At 45.8% G+C, this 19678-nt stretch overlaps 2 protein-coding genes across 2 annotated transcripts; both read right to left on the reverse strand.

The window, feature by feature from the left end:
• Positions 1–780: 780 nt before the first annotated feature.
• On the reverse strand, positions 781–13583 carry elmod3 (ELMO/CED-12 domain containing 3). The gene is made up of 14 exons (XM_066643636.1): positions 13470–13583; positions 11508–11833; positions 10683–10877; positions 10494–10562; positions 9792–9872; positions 9615–9684; positions 9457–9519; positions 8444–8532; positions 7709–7832; positions 6803–6925; positions 6464–6594; positions 6272–6348; positions 5852–5979; positions 781–5464 (listed from the first exon to the last, which is right to left on the reverse strand). The coding sequence occupies exons 3-14, from the start codon at positions 10716–10718 to the stop codon at positions 5220–5222; spliced, it is 1236 nt and encodes a 411-aa protein (XP_066499733.1). The 5' UTR covers positions 10719–10877; positions 11508–11833; positions 13470–13583; the 3' UTR covers positions 781–5219.
• A 1203-nt stretch (positions 13584–14786) lies between these two features.
• star (steroidogenic acute regulatory protein) lies at positions 14787–18450 on the reverse strand. The gene is made up of 7 exons (XM_066643829.1): positions 18375–18450; positions 17256–17363; positions 16984–17111; positions 16660–16818; positions 15830–16014; positions 15568–15661; positions 14787–15389 (listed from the first exon to the last, which is right to left on the reverse strand). Exons 1-7 carry the CDS (start codon positions 18436–18438, stop codon positions 15270–15272), a joined length of 858 nt encoding a protein of 285 aa, XP_066499926.1. The 5' UTR covers positions 18439–18450; the 3' UTR covers positions 14787–15269.
• Between the last annotated feature and the right edge of the window lie 1228 nt (positions 18451–19678).

The raw sequence follows: 19678 nt of genomic DNA on the forward strand, positions 1-19678 counted from the left end.
GTGTGTGTGAGAGAGAGAGAAAATACAAGAAAGAGAAAAAGAAAGAAAAAAGAGGAGACAGAGAGAGAAAAAGAAAGAGAGAAAAAGAGTAAGACAGAGAAAGAAAAAAGAGAAAGAGTAAGAGATAGAAAAGAAAGAGTGAGAAAAAGAAAGAACAGAGAAAGAACAAGAAAGGAGAGTAAAGGGGAGACAGAGAGAGAGGAAGAGACAGAGACGAGAGAGTAAGAAAGAGAGGGGAGACAGAGAAAGAGAAAAAGAAAGAGCGTAAGAGAGGAGAGAAAAGGAGTAAGATAGAGAAAGAAAAAAAGAGAGAGAGTAAGAGATAGAAAAGAAAGAGAAGAGAGTGAGAGAGAGAACAGAGAAAGAACGAGAGAGAAAAAGAGAAAGAGAAGAGAGAAAAAGAAAGGAGAGAAAGACAGAAGAGAGGAGAGAAAAAGAGAGTAAGAAAGAGGGGAGACAGAGAGAGGAGGAGCAGACAGAGACAGAGAGAGAAAATGAAGACTGAAGGCTAATGAAAATCAACACTGGATTGTTTCCATTTGCATTTATTTATGTTTCTCCATACAATACATTACTGTACAGTCGCATATATCTTCTGAAATATATTCTCATTATAAAATAGGGCCTCTACAATCAAGGGGTAACAATAAAATGCTCTGAGGGACGACAGGCAAAAAAATAAAACATCTTTATGTAGCGCCTCTGAAACCAAGTGCAAGACTTTAATCCGATTCCTACTCTTTTTTTTTTCTTTTTTTTATTCTGCCACCGTTCGGTGGACTGGAAGGGGCCTGAACATCAGCGCACATCTGGAACAGACGCCGCACAGACGGCAGGAGCGGGGCCGAGAGCGAGTCCGTCGTGCCTCGGTGGGTAGTCGTCGTTGTAGAAAATAAAGGAGGAGGAGAAAACATCACGGAGCACAGCCATGAACCCAGAAGCCACAGACACACACTCACCGTAACATCGAGAAACCAGAGGGTGGACCGAAGACGGCGTCCGGCGAGAGTTGTTCTGAGCGAGTAACGACTAAATGATCCTCACTAACGGTGGCTATAGAAATATATAGATGTCCATGTTTCTGCGGCGCTTCTTGTTGATGCTCTTAGTGTAAATACATATACATTCTCAAGCTAAGGTAGAGATTACTGCAGTAAAACACACCACGCCTTCACTGAGCTCATCACCAGCTTCCTCCGGATACAATCAACCTCCCGCTACGCTCTGAGAGTTACGGATCCCTGAAGAGTTAGGGCCTTGGGCACATTTTTCCTCTTAGACTTCAACAGACCCCTGTCCGCTCTGGGGCTCCGTACAGAGTCAACCACAACTCCATCACGCTCAAGATTCCCAGCCATCGGTTCATTTACAATCACGGTGTTCTCATTCATTCTCATTCTCTCTCTCTCTCTCTCTCTGTGTGTGTGTGACACTCACTCACTCTCACTCTCTTTCTCTCTCTCTCTCTCTAAGGTGCCAAAGTGAATTCATTAAATGCTTTAAAGGGGACGTCTGCTAAGTCTTTGCTCCGACGGGGAACTGACCCTCCTCCTGGTAGAGCTCCTCAGACTCAGACTGTGATCAATGAGAGAGAAACACTCATTAAAACCCTTCCTCAGCCTCATCACGGCCGGGGCTCTGTGTTTCTCTCTGGCTCTAAACTGAACAGTGTCTGAAAACAACACCACGGTCATTCAGCTCCAACACCATGGTTCCCCCCGACCCTCCTCTCTCTCTGGGCCCAGCTCATAACACTACTGTGAGATCTCCACAGAAAATCCACCGAGCGTCAGCTCCCAACACCGCCGCACTCTCCCTGCACCGAGGAGAGGAGCTGGGGCTTCGGCTCCAGACCGAGACCAACGCAGACCTGCCCCAGACCGAGACCAACGCAGACCTGCCCCAGACCGAGACCAACGCAGACCTGCTCCAGACCGAGACCAACGCAGACCTGCCCCAGACCGAGACCAACGCAGACCTGATCCAGACCGAGACCAACGCAGACCTGATCCAGACCGAGACCAACGCAGACCTGCCCCAGACCGAGACCAACGCAGACCTGCTCCAGACCGAGACCTGCTCCAGACCGAGAGTTAGAGCCGTTTCTCGAACTGAAATAATAACAAACACCTTGTGAAAAAAGAATATCAGATGCTACATCTTCAGCGCTACACGACGTGTCAAACCCCAGGGGGGCCCAGCACATCTAGTGTTAATAATCGTGTAGTGTATGTTTTCATCACCGAGCAAGGACCTGTCGTTTCTAATTTAGTTCTTCGACTTTTTTCCGCCAAAGCATTAATGCATTTTTAATTTCCAAAAGACACCGCTCTCCCTTCACTCTCAGACGTAGGGCTCTGTGTCTCCAGAGCAGTCCAGAGCAGTTCGGACCAGAGCTGCACAAGACATCGTTTTCTAATCAACGTTGTGATACTGAGATTTGCAAATACATAGGTGCAGTTATGTAAATTACCCTTGTGTTCCTGGGACACATTAATATTGAACCTTGGGCCGCTGCCGATATCCTTTTACTTCCTCTACACACCTGTGGAACCTGATATTAGTCGATTAGTAGGTTTTAATGGGATAAAGATCATAAACGACACATGTTTAAAAGCAATAACTACATCATCGAATATCCCTCACACACCTCTGAAACCCTCTGAAACCGATCATTTATTCGAGTGATTATCGGTCCATCCTCGATGTTTCTGTTCTCCGAGAGGGGCGCAAACATTAACCCCATAAACCAACAGACCAATGGGAAGTCACCACACAGACATGGTTTCTGACCTCACAAACCCCACTAAAATAATCCAGCTCAGTATTTTTTAAAGGTTTTTTTAAAGTGAGCTGTTGTTTCAGCCGTGGGTTTGTAACTCAGCTGGGAATGTCCCAGAATCCATACGTTATTCCAGATTTAAGATTTAAACGTTCCCGTCTCAAAGCACAAAGACGTAACTCCTGGCCACGCCCCCCGACGAACCTGCGTCAACGAAAAACACCAAACAACAGCGGAATCAAAATGCCTTCCAGCTATTTCTCCTTATCACAACACAGCCGCCCCTCGGAAACAGAGGGAAATTACTTCCTGTAGTTTATCTAAACAGAGGCAGGGAGAAGAGGGCACTCCTCGAGAGGAACAGAGTCTCAGATCCACGTTTAACTTTCACATCACAGCTTTCAGAGATTTGGTCTGAGCCTGAATTCACGCAGTCCTAATAACCAGCAGTGACAGGGTTAAACACCAGGTGCACAACTGAAAATCTCTTTAAATCTCGTCAAAATATCATTTACTTCTCGTTATGACGTCAGTGTAAGAATATTTTAACATCATTTCACACATTTATAGAGTTTTCACTCGTTTTCTGCTTCGTTTCTGAACACAAACGATCTGTAAACGAAGTAAGACACTGTCTGTTAAAGAGAAACAAACGTAAACAACACCAAACGTAAGTGGAATAACCTTAACGTCTCCTTACGCCAATAACACAATGAGAAATAACAGATAGATCAAAGCCCTCCAGTGAGAACTCTCCGTGAGACAGAGGCGGGGGCTAACGGTGTGTTACTGATCAGTGCTGAGCGAAGAGACACACCTGCTGTTAACGACGCGTTGGCCTACGCACGTGACTGCCTCACGTGTCCTGAGTCCGTTTGGTGCGCGGGTTGTGAACATCCGCAAGGTGCAGTACACGCGTAAACAGTAGAGGGCAGTGCAGCCAATCACAAGCAGAAGACAGATCCCAATCTGAAATTACCCATGATTCTCTGGTCTGCCCTCTAGTGAACAGTTACATTCATGACGCAGACAGCTACAGCTTCAGGGGACTTTAGAAACAACCTCTACACCGTGACTCTGAACAGAGAGGAGGTCACCGTGGGGTTAATGCCTGACCAGAGCAGGGCGATAATAGATCTGTGTGTTTTATTGTGTTTAAAGTCACTGTGGCTCTGACTCACGGGGGCTTCACTCTTTCAGATTCAACAATGACACGTACCTTCAAGGGTTAAACTCAAGCCTGTGGATGGTCTCAACATCACATTCAAACATTCCTTCATCATCATCATCAATTAAAGTCAAGAGAAAGGTGCCAAAGCTTCGGCCAAACTTCTCCACGTCGAGAAAACATCCAAACGTCTCACACTCATCGTTTACATCAGAGTTCTCACTGTGTGATTGTTGTGGGAATATTTCAGTGTGTGTTTTGACCGCGGATAATTGGACTATTTTAACAAACACACCTCAGAACCACGCGGAAGAATCCCCCTGCCTCCGTACAACACTCTCACACTCAGAAACGTGACGGACACCGACTCGTTTTCGGAGGTTTTCTCTAAAGGAGATCATTCATTTGCCGTGGTGTAATTTCACATCCGTTCTGTCCACGAAGAAAAGGTCACCGTCTCTAACTTCTACAACCACTGAGATCACACCCTAAACCCAGAGGCTGGCCGCGGGGTTCCTCTGTAAACAGCGGTCAGAGAGAGGACAGGGGTCTGACTCTAACTCTGCAGCTGTCCAAGGAGAGAGAGGAAGGGACTGATGTGGAGGATTGTGTAAATCACCCCTCCGATCGGTGACTGCACTGTGCTATCACATGACGTCATGTTTACGTTACCACCACTAACACTTTACTGTGGGTTGTTCGTAAAGCTACACGACACCGAAGAAGGCTGAACCACCGCTTCTTTTCCAGCTGCCGTATCTCTGAACAGCTTAGCCTTTTGGAGGAGAATGCAAACTGCCCACATCTGTCACATCAGCAGACAGACGGCTGCACTAGCGGCCTCTGCGATCTCCTGCTCATAGGGCCACGGCTGTTTAGAGCCTTTATAAAATGTCACGCTAGGTTTATGTCAGTCGTTACGATGTAGTCGTCATGTAGCCTCATGAACAATGACACAGTGAAGCGTTTCACCATTCGCTTACAGTGTAGTTAAAGGAGCAGTCAGTCATTTCCCCAGTGACTCGTCTTTACAGAATGCAACAGCCTTTATACTGACACCTAGTGGCTTGAATTCAGTACTAACTCACGTGGGTGACATCTGTTTTTGACTCGGGATTTTTCATCTTTTTGTGAACGCTTCTGTATTTTATGCTGCTTTCTGACGGCAAAATGATGGACTGCTCCAGCTCTGTTCAAACACCTGCACTCATTCTCTCTCTCTCTCTCTCTCTCTCTCTCTCTCTCTCTCTCTCTCTCTCTCTCTCTCTCTCAGATGAGCCTGGCTTCTCCCTCCATCTCTGGAGGAAGTTCACACACCCCAGTGAAGTTCATCTCTTTCCCTTCCTTCGCTCCCTGGCCGCTGATGCGGGATTCCCTGTTGCCCGGAGATGGGTTGCTGTGCGACAGCGTGTCAGGTGACGTCCGGTGGCCGATCCCGGCGCGGCGCTCCTGCAGGAAAGCCTCCAGACGCCTCAGGATCTGCTTCGGGTTCTTTTTAGCGAAGAGCTCCACTTCTGCGCGGGACAGGACCGGGGGAAAATTCACCGGACACTTTATTAGAAACAACAACAACAAATGCCCAGCAACAATCGCTACTCTGGCTTTAGATTCTGGAACACTGCTGTGACAATCTGATGGCAATCAGCCACAAAATCGTTAGTGAGGTCAGGCGCCGATGTTGGATTAGTTCTGGATTTTAAACACCACTCCAACTCTTCACAAAAGAACTGAGTGGATCCATAACGTCAGGGAACAGTGGCCAGACACTGACCACTGATGGAGAACTGAGAGTGTGTCTCAGGCTCTAACTTTACTCCAGCTAGAACAGGGTGGCCACAGACTGGTCGTCTCCACATTACCCTTTAAACAGCAAACGATTAAACAAAGCCACAGAGTTTCACCTTTCAGCACGTAGCCGGAGTCGGAGATGGTTTTCTTCTGGCTCTTCCACAGCTGATGGAGGTGCAGGAACGTTGCTACGTAGAAGTCATTCAGGACCCCCACCACCTGCTGCCGGCGGTTACACTCCCTGAGAAAGACAAACACACACAAACACCTGTGTCTTTAGTCAAAGACGCTCTGCAGAATTCAGTTGTTTTTGATCGAATTCATGGATCACAATCTCATCCACAAGGGTTTCTACAGGTCTTCATTCCATTTAAGGAGAGCACCCCTGATTCTGCTCCGTCTCTGGGACTCCGGCCACACCGGCTCTGTGTGGATAAGATCGGTGACCCTGATCTGACTGTATACCACCCACACACACACACACACACGCTACTCGATCTGTACTCGGAGTATATTAAGAAAGAAGTGCTCACTTGGACAGGACCTCCTCCCTGAGAGCGTGCAGGGCGATACGGGTCATGTTGATGGACATCACACAGAACGGAAAATTCTGGATAAATTATACACAGCATTTGGAGTCATTAGCCAGGACATCAGGACTGACCAGTCAATGAGAGTGTGTGTGTGTGTGTGTATGTGTGTGTGTGTGTGTGTGTGTGTGTTACCTGAACCGGATGCTGAGAGAGTTTGTAGATGTCTCTGGCGAGGGGAAGAGTCTCTGGATCCATGACCATGTAGAGAGTGTGCATTAAGCCCAAAAACCCTGTTCCTCTCAGATCAGTAGCAGGATCTGTACCTGTACACACACACACACACACACACACACACACACACACACACACACACACACACACACACACACACACACACACACACACACTCCCTGTCACCAAAACACTACCCATTAGTTTAATAAAACGCAGTGACTGCACTGTAACGAGGACAATAACAGGCATCATTGTCACTACGGTGTGTTAAAGTAGCTGTAAGTGTCCGCTCCGTACCCTGGAAGCCGACGTTCTCCCAGTGAGGACCGTATCGAGGGCAGTCCGCTCGGGTGCCGGTCAGTTTCCTGTAAATGGTCTGAAGGACTCTCATGTGGACGGGCTGAGTGTTCTCCAGAGAACCTGAACAGCACCAAGAACACGGTCTCAACACAAAGCCAACTCCCTCTGAGTTACACAGCCACTAACACCAAGTATTCATCAGTGTCTGATCCAGTACTGACCAGAACCATTAATGACTCAGGGTCCACTACGGATTATTCAGAACCTAATATGAATTTATCAGTATTTATTCTAAATTATTTAGAACACTAAATGTTCAGAAAAATGATTCAGGACAATGAATCAGCACCCACGGTGAATGAATCAGCGCCCAGCGTGAATGAATCAGCGCCCAGGGTGAATGAATCAGCGCCCAGGGTGAATGAATCAGCGCCCAGGGTGAATGAATCAGCGCCCAGGGTGAATGAATCAGCGCCCAGGGTGAATGAATCAGCGCCCAGGGTGAATGAATCAGCGCCCAGGGTGAATGAATCAGCGCCCACGGTGAATGAATCAGCGCCCAGCGTGAATGAATCAGCGCCCAGCGTGAATGAATCAGCGCCCAGCGTGAATGAATCAGCGCCCAGCGTGAATGAATCAGCGCCCACGGTGAATGAATCAGCGCCCACGGTGAATGAATCAGCGCCCACGGTGAATGAATCAGCGCCCACGGTGAATGAATCAGCGCCCACGGTGAATGAATCAGCACCCAGCGTGAATGAATCAGCACCCAGCGTGAATGAATCAGCACCCAGCGTGAATGAATCAGCAACCACGGTGAATGAATCAGCACCCAGCGTGAATGAATCAGCACCCACGGTGAATGAATCAGCACCCACAGTGAATGAACCAAGGGTAACTCACACTGTGCGATGGCGAACACCAGGTCTCTCTCCTCCAGAAGCTCTTTGTGGAGCCGTGGAGGACCAAACAGGAAGTGAGTGATGGCCGCAAATCCTGTCCTGCGAACGGTTGGCTGGATGTTCTTCTGTTGGGGATCAATCACATTGTAAAACACACACACACACACACACACACCTAGAGAAATAACACACTTATCACAACATACACTAGGACTTATATAGTGCAATTATAAACAGCAGAAAAGTAAGGTGATGTGTGCTTCTTGGAAATAAATCTTACACCATTGGAGTCTGTTAATGTCCCTCTTTTAAAGGGTGCCACATTTGTGAGGAACATGTGTTTGTGGGAGGAGCAGTGGAGCGGAGTGTGTGGGGTGCGTCCATGAACAATTTGCCAAATCCTCTGCCAAAGCATGTTCCTTACCAATGTGGCACCATCTAAAAGAAGGAAATTAAAGGCTAACGGTGTAAGATTTATCGCCAAAAACATCGTTACACCAAAGAAATAATCTACAAACACACATTTCCTTACTTTTTATGCTGTGTTCAGTTCTACACATTTTTAACCTAAGGGTTTGTAACATTAGCTTCACTGTGAGATTCATAAACAACACCCAGAAAACACACAGTGGGCAGTAAATCACTGCTGCTCCTCAGAGCCCTCATCTACAAACACAATGCCACCTAAACCTTTAATAAAACGGCCGTAACACACACACAATGAACACAACCGTACCAGGAGGTCGCCCAGGTCCGTGGTCTGAAAGTGCTGCAGAGCCTCGTTGAAGGAGATCAAGGCGGAGGGAGCGAGGTCTTCCACCAGAACTGCACACAAAACACTGACTTCAGTTCTCCCAGAAAACAAGGGTCCTAGGCCAAGGCAGTGGTTCTGTTAATAACCCGAGAGCCATCTGCATGGGGACACGGTTCCTCATACAGCACCTTCACGGAACTGGACGTGTTTCTCACCAGGTTTCTCTCGTCCAGATGATTACAGAAGCATCATTTTAGAGGCCATTTCTTTTTAGTTTATGTTTGTGTTAAATGTGTAGTTTTTAAAGGTTTGGTGTTTTTGCTCCTGGGCTCCCCCTACAGCTGCGGAGTGTAACTGATGTTTACAGCACTGTCCTGAAATCTAGAACCTGCAGAACCCAGAGTAGCAATGACCGAGGCTCTCTGTTTCCCCTGTTACAGCTCAGTGGAGCATCACTACGCTTTTAAAGCTGCAATTTTAAGATAAAATACTACGTAGTGTTGCTTTAAAGGGTGATGAATATTGCAGAAAGGACGTGAAGGGCTTTAAATGTAAACGGAAATGTGGCTAAAAGACGTTCGGATCTTCGCTGGGAGGAATTTTTAGCCACCGGACCTCATTTAATTTTAACTGAATCCCGCTGCTCCAGACAATGGGAGAACCACAGACGCACTCCCAGCGCTAATGTGTGCCAAATTCATCCACACAGCTCTGGCTGTTTCTATGGCAACGAGAGCCTGGAGGTGGTGGGACTCCAAATTTTGGCTCAGATTTAGCGGCGCTTCATTTTCTACGCAACAGGTGAAAGGCAAACGAGATCAGCCAGTGTCTACGGGGAGAGACGGAAGCCGAGAGAAGGGCGAACGCGAGGGAGCTGCGGGAGCAGAAAATAACCACACGGCTTCTGTTTCCCGGGATGAGGTAATGCCATCTCTCTCCTGGGCGGAGACGGGATGCGGTTGCCATGGAGCCAGAGGTGAGGTAACTGGTCTCACCTGGCTGGATGCTCTCCAAGGCGTCCCATTCTTGCTGAGCTCGCTCCAGCTCTGAGTTCACCTCTGCGTACACACACACACACACACACACTTTTACCCACAGCTTTATTAGAGAAAGTGGTTATTTATCACATTAACACTGTTCTCTACGTTGTTACCTTCTGCTTTACTCTGATCTCCTCCTGCCGCCAGAGACTGTAGAACCCCATTCTGCTTCAGAGCCGAAATCTGCAGCACATTTAAACACAGTGAGCTCAGGAGCCGCTCAAACCCAACACTTTAAACTCAATTACGGCACATCAGACCGCTCCCATGTCTCACAGCCTCTCACTCACCGGGACGGAGCGGAGATACGAGTTTCCGTTCACGCTGCCGTTCTCCTTGAAGCCGTTTCCTGGAGGCAGACCGTTCAGAATCTGTGAAGAATGAAACTCTGCTTCAGACAGAACTCACACGTCTAGCGACGTCTCTATCTCCCTCTCGTAAAAATGACACCTAACTCTCTTCTCCACAGTGGAACACAGTTCTGTTTCTTAATGAAACCCCACAGCAGTGTTCTCCCCCTGTGTAAACAGCCCCTGTTCAGAACGCACCTGTTCCTTTAAATGATAATGAGCCGCTCGCTGTTCACCCCGACCCCGAGCGCACAGCAGTGAGGAGCGAGGAGCAGAAGCTCTGGTTTTTAGCCGTTTTCACTCTGTTCTCTTTCTTCTCCGTTTTTACTCAGTGCTCTTATTTCTCCGCGCTCGTTGTGTCTGTTTTGCTGAGTTTAACCTCGTCTTTGCGCTCTCACATAAACACGGGTCCAGCGCTGTGATTGGACAGACTCAGACGAGGGGGCGGGGCCATTCTAAAGCCTCTGCACTTGACGTCGGAAGCGGAGCAGAATCAGAACGACTCGTTTTACCCCGTGTTTCTGACTCAGGCAGCGCTCAGAGAACTGACTGGGGTCTTGTTTCACAGTGTGTGTGTTGGTGGGCTCCAGATTGACACTTTAATGTGAACATGCCCTGAACTAGGTAAGAGATGGTTCTTACAGGTGTGTGTTTGTGGCCATTGGTTAGATCCTCCTTCTGCTGACATTCCTGCTGAAAACCATTGGAGCCCTGCAACAATAAACAGATCTGTCACTAACACGTTTACGGCTCGTTTTCACCTCAGAACGACCGCGAGGATCCTATAAACACTACGGAGCATGTCTAGAACCTCACCAGAGCGCTACGCACCTCTGTGTAGACTGCAACTGAGACGTCCCCGTCCATGTCCCGAGTCCTGAGGTGTGTCCAAGCGTCCTGCTAATAACGTGCAGACAAGCTGAGGCCCGAGCCGCCAGTGACCATTCCCCATTTAACTCGCATGCTGCTTCCGCTGGACTTCAGCATCATATCTTCATCCAGCTGTCGGATCACACTCAGGAGACGCTACAGGACAGAGAGGATACACTTCAGACGTCCTGCCACTCTGGTCCTGGACTTTGGGATGGGGTTGAGTTCACGGTGGAGTCAACTTTCAGACAGATTTCACTATGGTTTTAAAGCAACAGTAAATAGGGCTTTTACCTTAAAATTACTGGGATGCTCCAACAAGCTGTAAGAGGGAAAATATAGCCACTGTCGTCGCTGCTACGCCAGGTTCAGCACCTCAGAAACTGCACTATGTTACTTTTATGGGAGGGTAGTGTCCTCCAACACGAGCACAACCCGAAGAGAGCTTGATCAGGAAGCTAATATCCAGGCTGATGGATTTGTAAACGGTATCATCGCTACGTAATTTGGTACATTTCATGGACAACTACAGTACCGCAGATGAAACTGAAGGGGGTGCTGTAGAGACAGAACTGCCCATTTGAAAGTTTGTTTTCACGTTTTAAGAAAGAACATCACCGCTATTTTTTTTTATCATTTTACCACCCGCAGTATCGGCCGATACCGATATTTTACAGCGATATATCGACCCGGCCCTAGTCCAATTCAGGGTCAACATCATTCTAAATTCACCCTGTAGAGAGGGCCAGGCTTTAGTGATCTATCAAATGTAGAACAGAGCTTTACCTGGACCTCCTCCGGTTAAAGCCGAGCCTCGCGGGACAGTCCTGGTCCGTTCACCTGCCTCGGTTCAGCAGAGGGAACAATGGAGGGTTATTTGTTGGTGGATGGTTTTTCTGGGTTGCTTCACTGCGCCTTCAGAGTCCAAAGCAGCCAATCAGTTTGCGGAAGGTGGAAACGCATTTCCTGCACTGGTTACACTTGAGAAATCACCAGAAATCCCAGAGGGTAGATATGCAGCACTGGAGAAGCTAAATGGGCAGTCGGTGCCAAGCTGAGATCCAAACTTGAGGCTTCAGAAAAGGGTTGGGAGCTGCTCATCTGCAAACAGACTGAAAAACAATATGTTAATGAGCACAAATCTGATTAAAGACCATTTAAATCTGTTTGATTGGAAGTGTAATAAAATGCAGAGTTGATTTCCATTGATTTTAAAGTGCCACACAATTAAAGTTAGTTATTTTCTAGTGTCACACCAACACTGAAACTACCATCATCTCTGAGAGAGTCCCAGCTCCACTCCTGCTTCACATCTGTGTGTGTCGGCTCATCACTGTGGGTCTGAAAGGACGTGGAGCTGGAAACAATAAGCCCCCACTGAGATAAGCCCATTCCCCAGAGCTCACACCTCACCATCACCGAACGGGTAAAGGATTAAATCGCAGAAAATCCAACCAACTTCTAAGACGTGGGAAAATACACCTCAGCAGACGCCTTAAAAAAGAACGTAAACGCGAGTCTCCTGAAAAGAACGGAAGCCATGGTTAAAGCAAAGACACACTCATAGATTTGACGTTAAATTTAGTTTCTTCTTAATACAGGCTTCCAACCATCACTGGAAAATGAACACCACGCATTTAACGGCTGCTTTGAGCAGAAAGTAAATTGCGCAGCGCTGGTTCAGCCTCAGAAACAGTAACACATCAGTCAAAAGTGTGTCGTAAAGAAGGCATTTCAAATACAAACCCTCTAACAACAGACAGAAGAGTGGTCCGCCAGGAAGGACAGCATCATCATGAACTGAGAGCTGCCTTCACATGCAGAGAGAGAGAGAGAGAGAGAGAGAGATGCAGCCTTAGGTGGATGACGTCATCCCCATATCTCTCTCTCTCTCTCTCAGATCAGAAATGGAGCAAATAAACAGCAAATCACCTCAAAGAAACGCTTTAAACCCCGTTTTCACGTCTTTAAACTACACAAGGACGTATTAAATGAGAAGAGGTGGCCTTTCTTTAATGTTGTAGAATGAGGGGGTATTAATGGAGGGGGGGGGTGTTTTATAGAGGTGACGTCACCTAGTTTCAGCCTCAACACTACAATAAAATCATTACAGCAGCTCGGCTTTATACATGAGGCTTTTTAAAGCAGGAGAAGCACACGGACACGGGGCAGGACCTTCTTTTTTTTTAGAAAATGAATTCACACACAAACTGTCACACATTCAAACTAATATCTCTACATTTACACTTCATTTACACACACTAACACACACAATACACACAGGCAGTGCTTCAGAGAGACGGTACAAACCGCTTTAATCTCAGTTTCAGTGGAAATACACACAGATAAGTTGCTGACATCAAGATAAACCCCAACAAACGCACAATTAATCTGCAGCTGCACTTATTTCACAGTGAATAACTGCGTGTTTGTGCTCCTCTCGGGGTTTTAAGTCATTAAACCCAGCTCTGTCGGGAACATTTAAGGTTTAACTCGATTTTTAAAGCTTGAAAAGGACAATAAAACACTAAATAAGGCGTCGTTAACGGTCTGTGTATAAAATCCCCTGGTTAGTAACCAATCTGGGCCAACCAGCAAACGCTATCTATCACAGTTTTGTCGCTGCTATCTCCAAACTACGTTAAATTTACTGGCGTTAGCCTTTTGCAAACGGCGATTTAAAATGCTCTTTTACTCAAAAGCCACTTTTCCAGGCGCTGAACAGGGATTAAAATCGTATATTTTTACCTCTCTCTCTCTCTCGTCTCCCTCCAATCTCGGCTCCCCTTCCCCCTTCAACGGCGAGAGCAGCTGCTGAGGCCTCATGGGAAATGTAGTCTTTTTCCCCTCCGTAAGCTACACAACACACTTCCGCTAGTCATGCTAACGGTGGAGATTTGTCAGATTTTTTAACGCTTTTCTTTTTTTAATGATTACACCGATTTTTTTTCCAATTCTGTTTAAAAGTTTTATAAATCGTATTTTTTACAAATGCCACTGCTTTATTTTACAATCTTCATGAATGAAGAATTTAAGTTTTTTTCTTATTTATTTTTTTACATGTCTAAATTATGTATGTGGTAAATATGTTCAAACATGTTTGTGGAAATTAAAAAACTAAATTATTACAGGAAGCTAACAGCATACTTCCATGCACTGGACATTAGTAATATGAAAGTAACTCTAATAACAGTATAATTCTAGCCCTGTGTTGGACTGTCGCCCTGTCCGAGGTATGTCCTCTCTTAAACCCAGTGATTCCTGTGGGCTCCCGACCCGCTGTGACCCCGAACAGGATGAAGCAGAACAGGAGATGAATGAAACTTGTCCCCACACATAAACTGTGCTGTTTATGATGCTAACAGCCCGTGACTGTGCTGTCTGTAATATCTCCTAATGGGGCTGAATGTTGTTCCTTTTGCTAAACCCCTTGGATTGCCTAGACTTCAAAGTGTCTAATAAAAAGAAGTCTTAGAACTATAAATCCAAATAGAATCAGTCATTCCAAGAAGCTCTAGCTTTCAGAACTAGCCTTCATCCTACTGGAAAATGTGAAAGTCATTAGGGTGTCCTTCCCTTGGCCAGAACTTCAGTGTTTACTTCATTTCCTGGTATGTGAAACATTGGCCCAAACAAGCTTCAAAGTAGTGAGAACTCACACACACACACACACACACACACACGTTAACAGCCAAACACCTGCTTGCTCTAGCAAATAAGTGCTAATCCACTCCAGACCAGGCCCTCATTTATTAAACTTTCCATATTATGAGACTGAATTCATAAAACAATTCTGGGTACGAATCAATGATTTTAAAAATATCTTAGTGTTTATGCGATACTCTAAAGTCACTGGTGTTTCTGAAACGTATTAGCTTGTTGTTAGCTTGTTTCTTGTCGAGAACCAAAGAAACAGACATATCACAGTCAGAGAAAGACCTTGGATTTCCATGAAAATAAAAATAAAAAGTTAAAACAATTTCATAATACAATAATTATGGCTTGTTATAGTTATGTTAATCTTGTTTGTATTTATTTATTTATTTTTGGTGATGTGAATGTCATATATTTGTAAAAACAGAAGACAAAATATAGTGCATTTTTATTGTTTATTCATTAATGGACATCCTTACTCAGGGTGAATTAAACCTGAAATAAATATAGATATTTGTATTAACAGCTATAAACACAGCAGAACCTACCAGTTACAGAAAAAGTGTTTTACAGAAGGAGTAGGAAGGAATCCCATCAGTTTTTCTCATAGGGACATCCTGCTTAGGCTCTGAGTTCCTTATTTGGGCACGAGGCTGACTACAGAGCTCTACTGGCTGTGAGTTTATTGTTAAATTGTAAATGGTCACGGCCTGAACAAAACCTTGCATCTCCAAAAATGGTGACGGGAGAAGGAGAAAACACCCTCCAACTCTAACGAATACGAAGTAATTAATTAATCAGAAAACAACGATGTCTTTAAAAACCTAATGAGGCCTGATATAAAAATGTTGATGCAAGGTGTTGCTCTGACGGTGACGTCATGTCAGTTTGGTGTCAGCAGGCCACCGCCACCTCAGAGCCACCGTTGGACGCCATTCTGTGTCGGAGGTGATTAGCGAAGTCCACCTGTGTCTGAGAGAGGACTCGGTTGATGACTGTCTTTGGAATCCAACCCTGAAAAAACGAGAGAAATCACTCTGTATTCACGATTTCTTTGTCTAAATGTGAAGGATGCAGTAGTGAACACAACACACACGTTTAAACTTATCTTACGTTTGTTCAGAATTAATTATTCATAATATGTACTTAATATTAAACGTATACACTGTAAGGAAAATGATCTGTATCTCACCTTTAGGTCTAAGCTGAGTAACCAGGTGAACTTGGTCCTGTTCGGATCGTCTGTACAGGGCTTCAGGACGATGCAGGTGGGTCCGTTCTCCGCCCTGAGGACAGATGAACACACACACACACACACACACACACACACACACACAGCGAAGTGTCAGTAACTGGTCGCTGGTCTGAGGTGAAGGAGGAGGTATTTTAACCAAAACTACCTCAGTATCTTTTTTAGCTGATTTCTAAACCCTTTGTAAAGCCCCATTCCCCACCTGACTATGCCCTTCTGCTGAGGCATGTTGGGATGCTGAGTGGACATTCCCGCCAGGAAGCAGGTGGATCCTCTGCGTTTGTTACAGCGAACGCTCACAAAATCCCGCGGACCCACCACGTTCCCCGGGGTCTCGGCCGCCATCTCGTGGGTCACCATCGTGTCCGGACCGATCTTCTGCAAAATCTGACACACACACACACACACATGTATAAATCTTATAGCACTGGAGATAACTGCTACTTATAGGGTCCAGTGTGTGGATCATATGAATAATTCATAGCAAATAAACAACAATTAATAATACATGATAAATAATGGATTACAGTAGGTAATGAATCATTTGTAACAGATAATTAATAGTTGATAAGGAATAACCCATGGTAGATCATGAATAATTAATTGTAAATTATGAATAATTAGAGGCAGATGACATAATTCTAAGCAGATCATGAATAATTAATTGTACATTATGTATATTTTGTAGCAGATGACATATAATTCTAAGTAGATCATGAATAATTAATTGTACATTATGAATAATTAGAGGCAGATGACATAATTCTAAGTAGATCATGAATAATTAATTGTACATTATGAATAATTTGTAGCAGATGCCATATAATTTTGAGTAGATAATGAATAATTAATTGTAAATTATGAATAATTAGAGGCAGGTGACCTATAATTCTAAGTAGATCATGAATAATTCATTGCAGATGATGAATAATTAGTAGTAGGTGAGGAATAATTTTAAGTATGAGTCTGATATGTTAAATACGGACATGAATATTTAACAGTTGATAATAAATAACTCGATAACACTCCTACTTTCACTTGTTTGACGTTGGGGTTCCACTCCCCCATCTGTTCGATGTTCTCCACCAGCTCCGCGTACAGATCGTCCGGCTGCTGATCCAGAACCACCTCCAGTTTAAACACCTTCCCGATGTCCGGCAGAACTTTACTCAGAACCTTGTCGCCTGTGGACTGAGAGGAAAGGAACGACACTGATCTCACACTCCCTTCTGTCAAACTGCAGTGAACTAACAGAAATGATCTTCTCCACACACTTTCATCGCAAGTTAAAAAGGTTTAATCCTTTTTCTAAAAATGAGCAGCGTTTCTAGAGACAGACTCTCTGTGTTTACTCACAGTCTCAATCTCCGTTTGCCAGCCGTCCTGGTCACTGAGGATGCAGATGGACTTCTGTAGAGCCTGCTGACCCTGCTGGACATAACACTGCTCGGATTCACTCAGAGATTCCTCCTCGATCCTGCTGCCTGTACACACACACACACACACACACGTTTATCCCAGTGGCCAGTGGCACTTTGCTCTTTTCCTTAGAAATCCTGCAGTGTGATATCCCTCAGGCCTACATGTGTGTGTGAGTGTGTGTGTGTGTGTGTTTCTGGGGGCCTTACAGAGCAGCGAGCTCCTGCGGCGGACGTGTCTGACCCAGGCACTGGGGCCAGGCCCTGAGAGTTTGCTCAGCTCGTGGTGGATGGCCATCATTGCATTCCTCCTCAGACCTGAAAACAGAAACACAGCATTTTCACTTTATTTCATTCTGGAAATCTACAGAAAACTACAGGCATCTGACAGGAAAGACACAGAGCTGCGCTGGAACCGAGTTAAACAGAGCTACTCTAACTGCATACGTGACCTTTTTACACTCTAGACCTCTCAGATTTTCTGGGTTCTATGTTTTAGTTAATTTCTCTTTAGTTAAACATCTTTTCATTTGCACAACATTAGGCTCAAATCACTCTGTTATGATACTTTACAGGGTCCTGGAGGTTGTGGGTTCGAACCCTTCCTCCGGGTGACTGTCTGTGAGGAGTGTGGTGTGTTCTCCCTGTGTCTGTGTGGGTTTCCTCCGAGTGACTGTCTGTGAGGAGTGTGGTGTGTTCTCCCTGTGTCTGCGTGGGTTTCCTCCGGGTGACTGTCTGTGAGGAGTGTGGTGTGTTCTCTCTGTGTCTGCGTGGGTTTCCTCCGGGTGACTGTCTGTGAGGAGTGTGGTGTGTTCTCCCTGTGTCTGTGTGGGTTTCCTCCGGGTGACTGTCTGTGAGGAGTGTGGTGTGTTCTCCCTGTGTCTGTGTGGGTTTCCTCCGGGTGACTGTCTGTGAGGAGTGTGGTGTGTTCTCCCTGTGTCTGTGTGGATTTCCTCCGGGTGACTGTCTGTGAGGAGTGTGGTGTGTTCTCTCTGTGTCTGTGTGGGTTTCCTCCGGGTGACTGTCTGTGAGGAGTGTGGTGTGTTCTCTCTGTGTCTGTGTGGGTTTCCTCCGGGTGACTGTCTGTGAGGAGTGTGGTGTGTTCTCTCTGTGTCTGTGTGGGTTTCCTATGGATGCTCTGGTATCATTCCATGATACAAAAACTCATGTTGGTAGGTGGCGTAGCTGTCCGAGTGACTGCATAGATGTGTGATGCCTTAATGAATGAATGTATTAATGTATTAATCCAGAAGGCAGACGTAAGAACAAAATAAAAACAAAACACAGTATATATTAACGTCGGTGTTATGATCTGATCTGTATTCTCACCTGTCATGTTCCTCATGTGTCTGTAGGAAATGCCGGCGCATAGTTTAAATGTTGCAGGCAGCATGGTCCAGCTGTGAGCAGAGTTTAGGGAACAGAGAGAGGATTTGGTCACTGATGTGGAAGGAAAGACAAGGATTTCTGAGGAATCTGGCGACCCTCGGGCTCTTTATATTCGAGCCTGAAGCAAGGCCATGAGCTCACAGCTAAAACACCAGCATCATGGCCTTGTGGCTCAAGGATGAGCTGTGAACATGACGAGCGAAGGATAAACACAGTGTCTCAGATAACGGCCAGTACCTGAAAACTGCCGATGGAGAATCCGGATTACAACACTCCCATTTCATACCGTGTCCCTCTCACACACTGTGAAAAAAGCTGTTGTAGCTAAGATTCAGTTCCTGTGCTACTGCTTCAATAAACAACCCCATGAGCCCCACAGCAGTGTTCTCCCCCTGTGTAAACAGCCCCTGTTCAGAACGCCCGCTTTCAGCACCTGTTCCTTTAAATGATAATGAGCCGCTCGCTGTTCACCCCGACCCCGAGCGCACAGCAGTGAGGAGCGAGGAGCAGAAGCTCTGGTTTTTAGCCGTTTTCACTCTGTTCTCTTTCTTCTCCGTTTTTACTCAGTGCTCTTATTTCTCCGCGCTCGTTGTGTCTGTTTTGCTGAGTTTAACCTCGTCTTTGCGCTCTCACATAAACACGGGTCCAGCGCTGTGATTGGACAGACTCAGACGAGGGGGCGGGGCCATGCTAAAGTCTCTGCACTTGACATCAGAAGCGGAGCAGAATCAGAACGACTCGTTTTATCCTGTGTTTCAGACTCAGGCAGCGCTCAGAGAACTGACTGGGGTCTTGTTTCACAGTGTGTGGGTTGGTGGGCTTCAGAGTCACACTTTAATTTGAACCTGTACTGAACAAGCGAGTTTTTTAATGATTATTCTGCTCAAAGTACTTCTAATTTTCACCTCTAGTAACACTTTACTGTGAGTCATTATTCATAAGGCTTTGTAACAGCTGTACAATCCTCTCCACATTTTTGTCACTGGCATTAGTCACAACACACTCATTAAGAGTTTTTTCAATTATAATGTTACATATAAGGCATTTTTTAAACATATATTATACACATATTTTCATCCCTGCGTCCAGAGCACACTGCTCTAATAACAATCTGAGCTCGACCCTCACATCTATGTGTAATATGATCAATAAAGATGTAAAACCAACTCATGCTTTAATCCTGACAAGTGTTTTAGTGTCTGGGTGGTGGCAGGCAGAATTACTCTCAGATCAAGCTCAGTATC

The sequence above is a fragment of the Hoplias malabaricus genome, chromosome 14 (genome assembly GCF_029633855.1).
Source record: "Hoplias malabaricus isolate fHopMal1 chromosome 14, fHopMal1.hap1, whole genome shotgun sequence".
Taxonomy (NCBI): Eukaryota; Metazoa; Chordata; class Actinopteri; order Characiformes; family Erythrinidae; genus Hoplias; species Hoplias malabaricus.

Excerpts from the sequence above, each read along its gene's own strand:
- elmod3 (XM_066643636.1), bottom strand. The coding sequence starts at position 10,718 with ATGGACGGGGACGTCTCAGTTGCAGTCTACACAGAG. Across the intron at positions 7,833-8,443 it reads CGGACCTGGGCGACCTCCTG|AAGAACATCCAGCCAACCGT; the intron begins GTACGGTTGTGT and ends GATCCCCAACAG. Across the intron at positions 5,465-5,851 it reads CTCCGGCTACGTGCTGAAAG|AAGTGGAGCTCTTCGCTAAA; the intron begins GTGAAACTCTGT and ends TGTCCCGCGCAG.
- star (XM_066643829.1), bottom strand. The coding sequence starts at position 18,438 with ATGCTGCCTGCAACATTTAAACTATGCGCCGGCATTTCCTACAGACAC. Across the intron at positions 15,662-15,829 it reads CAGCAGAAGGGCATAGTCAG|GGCGGAGAACGGACCCACCT; the intron begins GTGGGGAATGGG and ends ATCTGTCCTCAG. Across the intron at positions 15,390-15,567 it reads TACTCAGCTTAGACCTAAAG|GGTTGGATTCCAAAGACAGT; the intron begins GTGAGATACAGA and ends TCGTTTTTTCAG.